The 14,587-nt window shown below is 27.2% G+C and overlaps 2 protein-coding genes across 2 annotated transcripts; one reads left to right on the forward strand and one right to left on the reverse strand.

Moving 5' to 3' along the window:
• Positions 1 to 120: 120 nt before the first annotated feature.
• On the reverse strand, positions 121 to 10,500 carry PGO_125050 (hypothetical protein, conserved; the record flags this gene model as incomplete). Its single annotated transcript, XM_028689295.1, has 1 exon — positions 121 to 10,500. The coding sequence occupies one exon, from the start codon at positions 10,498 to 10,500 to the stop codon at positions 121 to 123; it is 10,380 nt and encodes a 3,459-aa protein (XP_028545096.1).
• A 2,374-nt stretch (positions 10,501 to 12,874) lies between these two features.
• PGO_125060 (hypothetical protein, conserved) lies at positions 12,875 to 14,380 on the forward strand (the record flags this gene model as incomplete). Its single annotated transcript, XM_028689296.1, has 1 exon — positions 12,875 to 14,380. The coding sequence occupies one exon, from the start codon at positions 12,875 to 12,877 to the stop codon at positions 14,378 to 14,380; it is 1,506 nt and encodes a 501-aa protein (XP_028545097.1).
• Positions 14,381 to 14,587: the final 207 nt, after the last annotated feature.

Raw genomic sequence — 14,587 nt, forward strand, 5'->3', positions numbered from 1 at the left:
AAATACGGGTGAGAGAAATGCAAATGGGAGAAATGGACGATGGAAATTCACTATCTCCACCCATAGCAATCGCTGGGTATGCATTGCAAGAGGGAATATAATATATGGAGTCTGCGACACTCACAAATTTATAAACGGAAATAGAGAAAATGGTATTAGGGGACAGTTTAAAAAAATGACATTTAGAATATGCTTGTAATAATTCGATTTCCTATAGTTTTGTAATTTTTCAAAGGACTGGTAATACATATATATATTTAAATATTCATAGATGAAATCGGTTTGGTTATTTAAATGAAACGGATACCCCTCATTAGGGTATGTGTTTTCCTCAGTCGAATTATGAATATTTTTTTTCTTGTCGCTCTGAACATAGGGTTTTTTATTTCCTCTAATGAAGTAATCCTTTTTTTTGTAATGTTTATTTAGTAATGATAATATGGTGATAACTTTTTGGTACTTTTTTTTTAAAAAATAATACCTTGCATACAAAATGTTAACTTTTCTATCGTTAAAATAAATTTTACTCATTAAAGATATATAAATTTTAATGTTTTTTACAAGTTGATATTTTTTATGTCTATTTTGGTCACTCTTATCATCAATGTGAAAGGAATTAAATAATTTTTCTTCATCGGCATACAGTTTATTCATACTTTTTTTGTTCATTTTGCTGTTTACTTCTCCTTTGCTGATCATATTCCATTTAACGCCGTTATCTGTGATCTGTTTTGGAGAGTTGCCCTTTTCAGTGTTCCTTCTTGGAAGGTTTTTTTTTTCGTATTTTTCTGTTCCTCCTTTTTCTGCTCCTCTACCTTGTGTGTCTGCCTTTTCTGTTTTTCTCCATAAGAGCCAGAATTTCCCCCTTAATTCCTTCTTATGATTGATATGAAATGGCAACTTAAAATCATTGTCACTTATTTTATCACTGAAGTAGATGTAGTTGTTATCTACTCGGACTTGTGGGTGATCACACAATTTCATTCTAGAAGTATGCAACTCGTATTCATTTTCGAAAAAGAGAATTTTTGTATATAAATTTTTTTTATGTAGTAATAACTTGTTCTTTTTCCTTTTTTTTTCCACATTCTTAAAAGGTGATATTATCATTTGAGGCACATAATATATTCTGATTCTTTTTCTGTTCATAAAAAGATTATCTGAATATTTTCTTCTTTTTTTTATACATTTTGCATATAAATAAAATAAGTATAAGCATTTCAAGCACATAAATTGGTGCGTTAAATTGTAAAAAAAACTAATATTCTCATAATTGTAATAATTGTTGTTATTATTTATACTTAGATAAAGTTTTATATATGTGTCTATAATGTTAAAAAAATAAATAATTAACTTTGCACTTACCTTCAAGTAAATTAAAATTTCACTCAAACTAATCCAGGTGATTGCTTCCAAGTACACATTTTTCAGACTAATTTTTCGTAATCCCTTCCTATTCGTACTATTATGAGGGATATTGTTTTCCTCCATATTATTATTACCACTCGTCCAATTATGGGTTCTAATATTGTTGACACTTCTAGGTATGTTCATGGAGCAGCTTCTATTAATCGTGCCACTTTTATTTTTTTCCAAAAAGTCGTAATTCTTGCTATACAGTTTATTGTTCCTTTTGGAGTAGCTAAAGAAACAATTAGAGTTGTCAATCTCGCCAGTGTAAAACGGATCACTATCATCCTTTTCATGCAATTCGCACTTAATTTTATCCAAATCAATAGATGACATAATATTGTTTAGATAAAAATATATACACATGTCAGAATTTTTTTTTTTTTGAATTTTTTGATTGATATATTTATATAATATCAGTAATATGGGTATTGCACAGGGTAGCAAATTTATTTTGCTAATGTCAATATATTCACTTCTTTTTATGTTATTTTTCATTCCGATTGAACAGCAGGTATCATAAGGAATCTGATAATTTACAGTTCTTTCATTTTTCTCTTTACTTTGGGTTCTTTCATTTTTTTCCTTACATTGGGTTCTTTCATTTTTTTCCTTACATTGGGTTCTTTCATTTTTTTCCTTACATTGGGTTCTTTCATTTTTTTCCTTACTTTGGGTTCTTTCATTTTTCTCCTTACTTTGAATTTTCTCATTTTTCTTGTTTTTCACCTTAACATGCACATCCCTCGATTCGTTGTGCTGATCAAAATCTGTCCGTTCAGTAAGATGTGGATTATCCAAGAAATTTTTATGGTGAGTTGTTCCATCCTTTTTATCATAAACTGCATCAGAATTACAATTACAATTTACTGTAGTAAGATTCATATTGTTCATAGTTCCACTATTCAGGGTAATCTCAGATACTTTGTCTTTCCTCCTGCGATGAGCTGAATATTTGGTGTCTCTATTTCTAGACTCCATACCTATGGAGTTGCTTTTTTTTCCCAAAATTTTTAAGGAAGTTTGAATTTTGTCAATTTCTTCCTTAATAGTATTTGTTAAAATTATGTTTCCTGCTTTCTTCCCCTTAGTCAAGTTCGTAAACTTGTTAAGATTAAATGGCACATTAGAAAATAATCGAATCGAATTACTATCTCCATTTAGAAAGTTACCTTTTTCAGTTTCATCACTTGAATAAATTTTTTCATTATCATCGTTATTCATTTCGTCTGAGTCGAATATAGCGTTATACAAATGGTTAAGATTTGTATCTCCTTTTTTTCCTTCACCCGAAGAATCGAAATAATCTAAAGTTATTTGGTTTGTATCTGGGATGGATTGTAAGTTGCATTTTTGTGAAATTCTTTTCAATAATGAATTGTTCAAATGAGTATTTGGACAAGTCTTTTTTTTCTTCTTGTCTTCTGTATTTTTTTCCCAACAAAATAAAACATCATACATTACAAAAAAATTAATTAAATAATACAAATATATGTAAAAAAAAAAAAAATTATTTGGAAAAAAGTTAATAGCTTTGGTAAGAATTAGAAAACATTCATTATTAAGTGATCTACTTTGGGCATTACCATCGCTGTGCATATAATGTGGCGTGTATGTTATACTTTGTGCATTCAATTTGTTACATGTACTATTAGACTTTGGAGATATTCTTTCTATTATTTTAAAATTCCTGTCCATATGTTTCTCATCATGCTGATCAACACGCTCCTTTTTGAGTACATCTTCTGTATCACTTGCATATTTACTTTTGTTATTAGATTCTCTTTCGTAAACATATTTATTTTTTTTCAAATTGGCATAGTGCATTTTTTTCAAGGGCTCGTTGCAATTAATAGAATTCCCAAAGTTGCAAAAATGGTTTATATATCCACCTTTATTTTCATCATCATTATCATCATCATTATTATTATCATTATTATTATCATTATTATTATCATTATTATTATCATTATTATTATCATTATTATTTTCATTATTATTATCAGCATCATCATCTTCATCAAACATATTGTTCAGACTTGAAATAGAATGGTAAAATTTAGGGACACTGAATTTTAGCTGATTAAGAAATTCTTTATAATATTCGTCGTATCTGTCAAAAATGTTCGAATTTTTAATGAACAAATCATCCTTGTCATAATTTTTATGATTATAACTGGTAGCTGACTTGGCATAATCATCACGCGTATTTCTTTTTTGAAACATTTTTGGGAAATAAGTAATATCATTGTATATGTTTTTCCTTGCTCGTGCAGAATATATATCCATTTGAATGCACCTCGAACTGGTTACTATTATATTTAATAAAAAGAATGGGAAGGCATAAGAGTTGTGGGAATTTTTGAGCAAGAAATTTTTACATATATATATACATTTCTTAATTTTTAATTTGTATAGGTAAATGATACAAAGATAGTAATAACTTAAGAGACTATTAGAATCTGTTTTAATACTTTTAATAATATATTTGTAACTCAAATTTAACACATCTGTGTAATTATTTTTTAAAAGATTACTTATATTTATTTTTTTATTTATCAAATCATTTTCATAAATTAGGTTTATTTCTTTTATATTGTCATAATAATAGTTCGTGTTCAATTGCTTTAGTAATGATATCCCAATAATATAAAACAGTTTACTACTTCTTAATTTATTTATATCATTTTTAGGAACGAACATATGGCATTCCTCATCTATCCATTTGGTTAAGGTATTTCTTTTATTTTCATTATTCGTGCCAAAAATTTCCTTTTTGAAATATGGACTAGAAATATTGGACGAATTATTATTTTCTAAATAACAATCATCATAATGAACATTATCAGAATTCCATTTTTCATTTGGACATATATTATTGTTAGCAAATTCGTAATTTTCATCCACAGGCCTTCTATATTTTGTATCATAAAACGGTTCTTTATCTTGTGCATCCCATTCGTTGCATGTTAAATTTGAATGTTCAATAGTACTTTTCCTCCTTTCATTTTGCGAAAACTTTCCTGAAGTCATCGCACCACTAGTACAATTTATCGTGGGGAGCCTTTGTAAATTTATATTTTTTACTTTCCATGTTTCGTTTTGGTTTCTATTGTTTCGATTGACATGTGGAATATATTCTTTTTTATCAGAATGGTTATTTAAGTCACTTGTCGTTTCATTAACAATTTCACATCTGAATCCACGTTTTCCCTTTCTCGGGTGCACATCTAGGATCAAGTTAAATTTGTGGGAATTCTTCAAAAAGAAGAATAAATACTTCAAAGAATTTTGGACGCATATATATGCACTTCTAAGATGGTTAAAATTTACCTTTAGCTCAAAAAATATGTCGAAGAAAATGGAAAATCGGAAGGATTTTATATAACCTAAATTTTCATAAAATGTTTTTAAGGATGTCATTGTGTTACTTTTATCATATTGTGCATTATTTTTATCATATATATAATTCGTACTGTATGTATTAATTATGTAATCATCATAGGGAATATCTTCATCTTTCATATAGAAGAAGGGATGATAATAATTTGTATAGTCTTGCTTATCTGCCATGAAAAATGTTTTTTCCCTTTCACCTTGCTCTGTATTCATTTTATTACCTTGATTAGATAAATTGAGTTCCCTATCACACTTCATTCTTGATCTCTGTGTGGACAAAAAACGATTGTTCGAATGTTGGTTCATCAATTTACAGTGTACATGGTTAATATATCTTAAAATTGAAATGACCAAATGATAATTTGAGTAAAGAAAATTCAGTAATGCTATCCTTTGATATAGGGAAAATATCAAATAAGTATTAAAACGTGTGTAAAAGGCAAGGGCTATAATTTTTTCATATTTTTTTATAAGGAAATATTTTCCTTTATTATGAAATTTTTTATTCAATTCATATGTATCAATTTGATAATATTCATTATAAAGGATAAAATTTTCAATACAATTTTTTGTTTGCAAAGTTAATCGTTTTTTGCTTCTTCTAATTTGCTGTACAACTTGATGAACATTGCATAAAGTTATATAATAATTATTGTCATCCATGTGGTGACTATATTTTTTATATTTTTTTTTTTTCAGTTCAAATGGGTTAGATTTGATGAATAGTGTGTCTTTCCATTTTTCTCTTTTCTCATTGAATAGAGAATATTTCTGCATATAAGCTGTCTCATTTTTAATATTACTTAGGGTATTCTTTCTATAAAATATTTTTCTATTCCTAATATCTTCAGAATCGGAATAATTATTTTTCTCTTTATTTAAAAAATTAAATAAGTTTTTTCCTTTATCCAGTTTGAACATGTTATAAATACTTGTGGAAATTCCCTTCTTCTCATCTTTCAGAAACCTCTTTCGTTTGTTTGTGCGGCTTCGTATATGTGTACGATTCTGTTGGTGATTAATAACTATGTTCATTTCTTCAGTGTCATTCGGACTATCTCCTTCACATAATAGATTTCTATTTTCTTGTCTAAATCTTTCAATAGTGGTAAACTTATTATCATTCCCATTTTTATAACACTTGATGTATGTAAACGCATAATGCATATTGATATATGGTAAGAATATGAATGATAACATTTCCGTTATCATGAAAAGGAAATAAATGTGTTCATATTTTTCTATATTTATTTTCATATGATAATTAATGAAATTTTTTTTATATGTATCTCTCAACAAATTTATAATTTTAGAATTATAATTTTTTTTTTTATTATTTAATAGGATAATGGAGGTCATTGGGGATGGGGGTTCTTTTTTGTGTTCTCTAGTAATTTTATAATCTTCCCCTTTCTTTGACAATTTTTTGGAACTTTTCATTTTACTTTTCTCATTCATATCTTTTTTCATATTATCAGGAATGGTTGTCTTTTCTCCAAACATGGAATTATACGTCATTTTGTTATTATCCTTTTTTTTATTTTTATTTAAATACTTTTCTTTCAGGTATTTTTTGTAGCAAGATATTTCATTTCCAATATCATTGTACGATTTGCATAAAAAATTGTAAAAGTTGTACCTTAGTTTTTGTTTCTTTTTTAACACATTTACAAAATTGAAATATTCATTTATGTCCTTTTTATGTGTATTGATGTATATATATTCATCAAAAATGTACAAGTACAAAAAATTATAAATTAATATTTTTAATTCATTATTTGGAAAATTAAAAAAATTTTTTAACGTATAATTCTTAAAATTATTCCTACCATCATTAGCATCATCGTACGTATTATCTGCATTTATACTTTTATTAATTCCAAATAAATTTTTATTAATATTTTTTTTAAAAATGGTTTCAATAAATTTATCATTCTTTCTTTGGATACTTGTATTAACCATTTTTTCCTTTATGTCTAAATTATCGCACGAGGCATGTCTCAATTTTTCCGATTTGTACTTGTTCAATTCGTTATAAGCACATTCTCTCTTTGCATTAACATTATTAGAAAAGTATGAGTTCAAATTATCTATCGATAGGATATTGTTGTTAATCGGATCTGATCTCATTAAAATAACATCGGAGTTGTACCTTTTCTTATTATCAAATATTCCTCCATCAGATGATAAGGTATGGCTATAAGGGCAATTATTCACCCCCTTTTGATAATTACAATTGATAAACAATTTATGATCATCCCTATTGCTGTTATTATTCACATTATATGCATGTTCAATTTTATATTCTTCCTTCTTCTGCATATGCATACTACTGTTTGTTAAATAACTTTTTTGTGCACAGTAATTAGGCTCCTGTCTACTGTTCAATTTGTAATTGGAATCAGCGAAAGTGACATTTAGTGAGTTGCAATTCAACAGATAATTTCCTTCAACACAATTGCTTTTAGATGTAACATTTGTTCCATTTGTTTTATTCTCTGACAAGGAATAAGACATTCCTATGTGAGGAAAAGCAAGTTTATCTTCCTCTGGCTTCAGTTGTTCACAATTTCTTTCCTTCTTTAAATTTATTTCAGAGTGTAGTATGTTGTCTTGGTCATTGTCCCCCTGTATGTTAATTCTGTATTGATAGATTATTTCTGAGTATGTTAAATTATTTTCATCAATAATGGAGATTTCATTATTTGTGGGTAAACATCGAAAGACCCCCTTTATAGTTTTGTCTTGGAAATGTATGGATTCATTTTTATAAAGATTAAGATATATTTTAAAAAATAATGATTTTAGACAATATTCATTCGTTAAATAATTCTCATTTATGTGAAACAAATTTATGTTATTATCTAAAAAAATAATTCTTTTTAGTACATACAAGTTTTTTTCATATGTGAAAAGGTTACTGTCATAACATTTAATGATTTTATCCAAATATAAATGATAAATTAAATTTTTTATATTATAATTATTTTGATAAAACATATATTTTGTTTCTATATAATTTATTAAATTAAGGTAAATTAAAATATGTTTTTTTATTCCGTTAAAAATATACTTGTAACTAAAACATATAGCATTCTTTATAATACTTTCGACAACTATGTCATTAATATAATTTAAGTGTGGTGAGTTAAATGAATTATTTAAGAAGGAATAATTTCGATATTTAGAGTAAAAATTCTCCTCTTGCCAGTCTGTTATAAAATAAAAGTTGCTATTGTTTCTTAGTTGATTCACAAAATTGTTAAATATGTATACCACAGATTCGTCGTACATGCTACATGTTCCATAGTTATCATTATCATTGTCATCATCTCCATTGTTCATATAATGTGTATGCATCCCATTGAATTGATTAGCTTTACCTTGAATATCTAATCTTCCCGTTTCTCCAGCAATACAGTTACTGCTATGGGGGACATTGGTACTGTCGTTTTCATGAAAACATTTGCTAGCACTTGTAGCAGCCCCGCTAATGTACGATCGGATCGGGCAAAGCTTCCCCTCTTCAATGTTATCCTGTTTACAATTTTTAAGGAATTCTCCACTGCTTGTCACCAATGTGGTTTGTTTTTTTTTTTTTTTTTTTTTTTTTTTTTTTTTTCTCTCTTTTTTCATTTTTGCAACTTCATCCTTTATTTCATTGGAGTGCTTTGCACATGCAACATCTCCGTGTACATTGTCTCTTATGCTGAACGAGTTCAATTTATTCATTTTGTGGTTTATATCGAAGGTTTTCCACTTTCTTTGATAACTATCGAAAATGTAGTAAAAGTACAAATAGACATTCTTATATATATAAATGGAAATATTCAAAAAATTCAATTTGCTATACATGAGAGCCATAATTAATATACCCTCTATAATGTTTATTTGTTTAAAATACGAAAAATAAATTAAGACATCGAAAAAGTAGTTATAGAAATAATATTTTTTATCCTTAATTTTTATCAAATTCTTTAAAATTTTTTCTTTCTTATATACATTTTTTTTTTCATTATGTTCTATATTCATTATATTTCTGAATTTCTTTATTCTGCATATTTTTTCTTCTAAAGGACTATTTTTTACAACATCTGCTAACCTTTCTAGTGATATCTCCTTATGTTTTATTTTTAGGAATAGTAAATATTCATCAATGCTTAAGTATTCATATTCATATTCATTCCTTTTTTTTTTTTTTTTTTTTCTTTTTTCATGTTTATGGATTCTCCTTTTACATGTGTAATGGAAATGAATATTTCTCTTCTTAAAACAAAGATTTTCCTCCTTGGTCACTCCAGAATCTGAGTGCGCGTCTTGTTTATCTCCCTCTTCATACCCATCCCTCCTATGACACTTACCAATGTCGTTCTTTTCAATTTCATCTTTTGTAATACATTCGACAATTCTCTCTTCAGAAATAGTACTTTCTTTAAATATATCTTGCTTTATTTTACTTTCCTTTCTGTTAAAATCTTTCACGGAAGATACGTAGATTTTCTCCTTTGTATCTTTTAACCCGTTTGTGAGATTAATTGGTGAGCTGTCATAATCGACGATACAATCACTTGGTGAAAAAAAAGAATTTTTCCTTTTACTTTTCTTAAATGCAAAAGTGCTGCTATACCATAGACGCTCCTTCTTATGCGAGTCGCCCCTATTATTACAATTAATTGTTGTGATTTGTTTTTTTTTACTTTTTCTGCTAATTTCGTTATTTATTTTAATTTTATTATCATTTTTCGTTTTAGTTTTGTTAAGACTTTTTTTCATCTTTTCATCATTTCCCTTAGACAAGGGAGATGATGCTTTTTTTTCATACAACAATGTGTCATAGTAATTATATATTTTATTTTTAAGCTGAGATGAAATTAAGGTGGTTAATTTTAATTTCCTTTTTTCACTTTCAGAACAGTATTTATTTATTTGTTTAAATTTCCTTTTCATGTAAATGTATTCATAGAATCTAACTTTAGCATTATGAAAATCCTTAAGGTGGATGTATGAAATTATGACAGGGATGTAAAGGTAATATAATATCGAATTTATATCAATATATTTAATATTATTTTTATTAATTTCATATTTTAATTTTTTGTTATTACTAAATAGATATATATCGAAATAGCTAAATAATGGTAAAGTTATTCGACTATTATCAATAACTTTGTCTAATTTTTCAAAATCACTTTTTTTTAAATTATAAAAAAAATTAATAACTTCATATTTTTTATCTTCATTAGAATTATTTTCATGTGAAATCTTCTTCTCATCTAGTAATAATCCTATTTTTTCATTGTTTCTACCTTTCTTATTTCGTGTTAGGGTATTTTCTTTCATATAATTGCTATCTCCATATATGAGTCTTTTTCCCTTCTCGTTCAAGTATAGTATCTTTAAAATTTTAGAATATCGAAAGCTATAATTAAAAATTTTATTTTTATTGAAAAAACTATTGCTATAAATAATGAAAACATTCTTAAAAGGTTCAAAATTATCTATTACTTCTTTATATTTGTGGTAGTTCAGAAGTCTATTGTTATGGCGAATGTATTTCCTCAAAATGGCTCTCAGTTTATGCCTATCATATTTTTTTTTATTTTCATTTATTACATTCTTACTCAGTGTTTTGTCTTTATCTTCTCTTTTCTGTTCCCCTCTGATGCTTTCATACAGCAGCATTTTCATCATTTCCACAAGCGGTGAAATATGCTGCTTTTAATGGCCTTCGTTTGGCACAACTCTGGTCATTCTTCATTCCTTTGCTCCGCTATTTTATCTGTATGTTCGTTCTTTCCTTTATTCGTTTGCTCATTTGTTCGTTTGCTCATTTGTTCGCCTATTCATATTTTCGCCTGCTCATTTACCTAACTATTCATTAGTTCTTTTGTTCATTTATTTATTTATTTTTTTTTTTTTTTTTTCACTATTTTCACTTTTTTTTCTTTTTTTTTTTTTTTGTATTTGTTCTAGAGTTCTGGTTTTGTCCGGCCAATGATTAAGTTTCCTTTATTCTTTTTTCTTTTCTCTCCACTTTATCTTTTTCGTATTACATCCCTTTTTTATTTCCCTTTTTATTTCCTTTTTTCTTTTTCTGGCATTATTGCACACAGATAAATGCTTTAAATCTTTACCCATAAAGTTAATGCATTCACAATGTGAAAGTTTTCCCTTGAGTAACTTAAATACTTATATCATTGTTTTGCAATTTTAACGCTTTTTCGTTACAATATTTTAATATGTCTCCTAATATTTAGAATTAAATTTTACATTTTCCTTTTTTTTTTTCTGTTTTTTTTTTTTTTTTCCCTTTTTTTCATTTTTTTTTTTTTTTTTTTTTTTTTTTTTTTTTTTTTTTTTTTTTTTTTTTTTTTTTTTTTTTTTTTTTTTTTTTTTTTTTTTTTTTTTAGCTCATTTAAATTATTTCGATTTTTTGGAATATTTTTTATTACTATTGGTAGAGGCAAATATTTTTTCACAAATATGGTGTCACATTTCCTTGTTTATTTCATACACAAGAAAGTGGCATTACAGATTGGTACTTATAGGCATACACATACATATGCCTATAAGTACCAATAATTTTACATGTGTGAGAAGAATTTATGCCGTGTATATTTTTTTATTTTTCATAAGCTACCCTTGGCCTACAAAAAAAAAAAAAATTGCAAAATAAAAGGTGGTTACTATTTCGTTTTCTCTTCACTTCTCTCTATATTTTACACTTTTTTTTTTTTTTTTATTAATTTCAAATAAAAAAAAAAAAAAGGAAAATTATCTTTTTATTATTCCTCCCATACAATATCCCATTTATCCTTGTTTTTAACATGTCAATACACTTAGCACATTCACATATTATGATAAATATCACATGATATAACCAAATTTATGAGGTGTTTCCAAAGAAATGTGTATATGCGTGTTCAAAATGAATGCGAATATTATGATAAAATGGAATGAGACAAGGAAAGAAAAAAAAAAAAAAAAAGTCTATAATTAGTAAGGCATAATCCTGCAGAGAAGAAAAAGTATTTTTTTATATTTTTTATTTCATTTCATTTTATTTTAAGTATTTTTTTTTTTTTTTTTTTTTTTTTTTTTTGTTTGTTTGTTTTATATCCTCGTCTCATCACCTTTTTACGCATTGTGTCTACACATACGCATGTTTGGAAAATATCATCTGAACCACCACAAATGCAATAGTGATAAAGGGAGTTGAATAGTATTCACTTTTAGGTTAACAAAATATTACGGTACCTCTTTTAAAGTCTAAAGTTTTTTTCTGTTCGATTATTTTCATCTTATGTGCATTGTAGGATTTATAAATCAAAAAAAAAAAAAAAAAAAAAAAAAAAATTAGGTTTTAGAGAAATTTAGAGTCATTTTAGTTCTTCAAATGGAAAAGAACATTTTAGCTATATTGGCATGTTAACACAAATATATGTACATGATACTAAACTATATATTCATAAAAAGGTAAATGTAAGAAAGTCTCGAATCAAGCATTAAGCAACTCGTCAAATGCAGTAAAATATTTCTCATTACGAAAAATATGCAACAAAAAATGGTATAATGAAAATGTAAGCATAGTTTGAGCATTCTATGTATTTATTAAATATATTTATAGTGGCAATAATTTAGATAGACTATTCTCTCTGTGTGTTAACATATACATTAGTCCTGTACCTTGTCATGTCCTCCTACTCATACATAATTTTGACAATTTCGATAGGAACAATTTTTAACTCCTTCAAATTATAGCTTACAAAGGGGACATATATATATGTATATATTTTTTCAAAGTAATGAGTTTTATCTATAAATTTTTACTAGTCCATAAAAACAAAGGGGGGGGGGAGGTGATGGACGTAGTTTAAAAAGTAAACATAAGCGATATTTCTACTTTTCAGCTTTTGTACATTAGGAATCTATATACTTCAACGGTGTGTTATGGTGCAAATAGATATACACACGTGTGGTATTAAATACACTAAGGGTATATTCACATGTCTATCTATACATATACTAATTGATGCCAAGGTAAAAGGATTTCTGATTTGTGAAAATGAATCAAAAGAAAAAAAAAAAAACTAAACCTCCTATAAACTTAGCCACGCTAGAAGACAAAATACAAATCCTCAATTTTATGAAAGATGATTTTGAACAAATTTTAGGAAAAGAAAATAAAATTCATTGCATAGTAACCAATGAGCATAGCAACAAAGAAGAGAGTACATTAAATGAAAAAGAAAAAATCGATATAATTTTAAATGAACTGGTTCTATCCTGTGAAGAAAAAAAAAATCAGTTAAATAAATACATAAAAACTGCAAACGAAATAATTAGTCAAAATAATGATATAATTGAAAATGAAAAGACAGCAATGGATAATGTAATTTCGGGAAAAAATCAGGAAATATATTTTATTCAGCAAAAAATTGATACGGCAAAATGTTTCTACCAGGATATAAATAACGCAATAATGCAGCTGTTTGACAATTTGGACTTATTTTTAAAAAATAAAATAAACGTGGAATTAAATATCCAACATCTCGCGAAAATCTCAAAGTCACATGTAAAAATAAACAATCATCCGAAAGGGAATATTACACAATACTGTAACGAAAATGTGAAGAGGCAGGGTGTACAGGAAAAAGAGAATGATGTGTTTTTACAAAAATTAAATCACTCTATGGATGAATATGAAAAAAAGGTCTACAATTTTAAATTGTTTATGGGAAAAAACGATTTTCATGAACAATCGAAAACCTTATCACATGAGAGAGAAAGTAATACAGGGGTAGACTATCATCTTATGAACATTCCTCAAATTGAAAGAAATATTTTGAACAAAGAACCGGGCAACATTAGTGAAATTGCTCAAATGGTGAAAGATAAAAGCATGAGGTACGGTAATAAGTACTCTAACAAGACAAAACAGGGGGAAATATTGAATGATTATCATGCGAACGGAAGTGTGGAAGGGAATAGAAGATGCTTGAAGGATAACAGAATGGGGAAAGAGCAAGATGAAGAAGATGAAGTAGACGAGGAAGATGGATCAGACGAGGAGGATGGATCAGACGAGGAGGATGGATCAGACGAGGAGGATGGATCAGACGAGGGAGATGGATCAGACGAGGGAGATGGATCAGACGAGGAAGATGGATCAGACGAGGAAGATGAAGTAGACGAAGATGAATCAGACGAGGAAGATGAAGTAAACGAGAAAGATGAAGTAAACGAGAAAGATGAAGTAGACGAAGATGCGTATAGAGCAAGCAAGCACATTGAGGGAAAAAAAACATTTAATACACTTGCAGAATTTAAAGACAGATCCAGCACGTCGGAACAGAACGAACGAGGAGAGGTGGAAAGGAACAAAAATAAGTATACATACAAAACATGTGGAAAAATAAAAATACTAAGCGAAGCAGAAAAGCATATAAAGAGTTTTTCCTCGGAAATGTATAAAAAAATACTAAGTGATAATATGAACGTCCTAATGGACAAAATAAATCAAATAGATTATGATTACATATCTTATTTTGAAAAAAAATTAAAAAGTTAATTGGTATTATGTTTTTTTTTTTTTTTTTTTTTTTTTTTTTTTTTTATACAAAAATTTTAAAAATAAGGTTTAAACAAAGAGTTTTGGTAAAAAGACGTTTCACCTATGTATCATAAAGTGTGACTGTGCGTGTGAGTGATGAAAAGGTTTGCAATTGTTGGATATGGGATTTATAAGGACAAAATGGAGTAAAAAAAAAAAAAAGGC

Source organism: Plasmodium gonderi (genome assembly GCF_002157705.1).
Source record: "Plasmodium gonderi DNA, contig: Chr12, whole genome shotgun sequence".
Lineage (NCBI taxonomy): Eukaryota > Apicomplexa > Aconoidasida > Haemosporida > Plasmodiidae > Plasmodium > Plasmodium gonderi.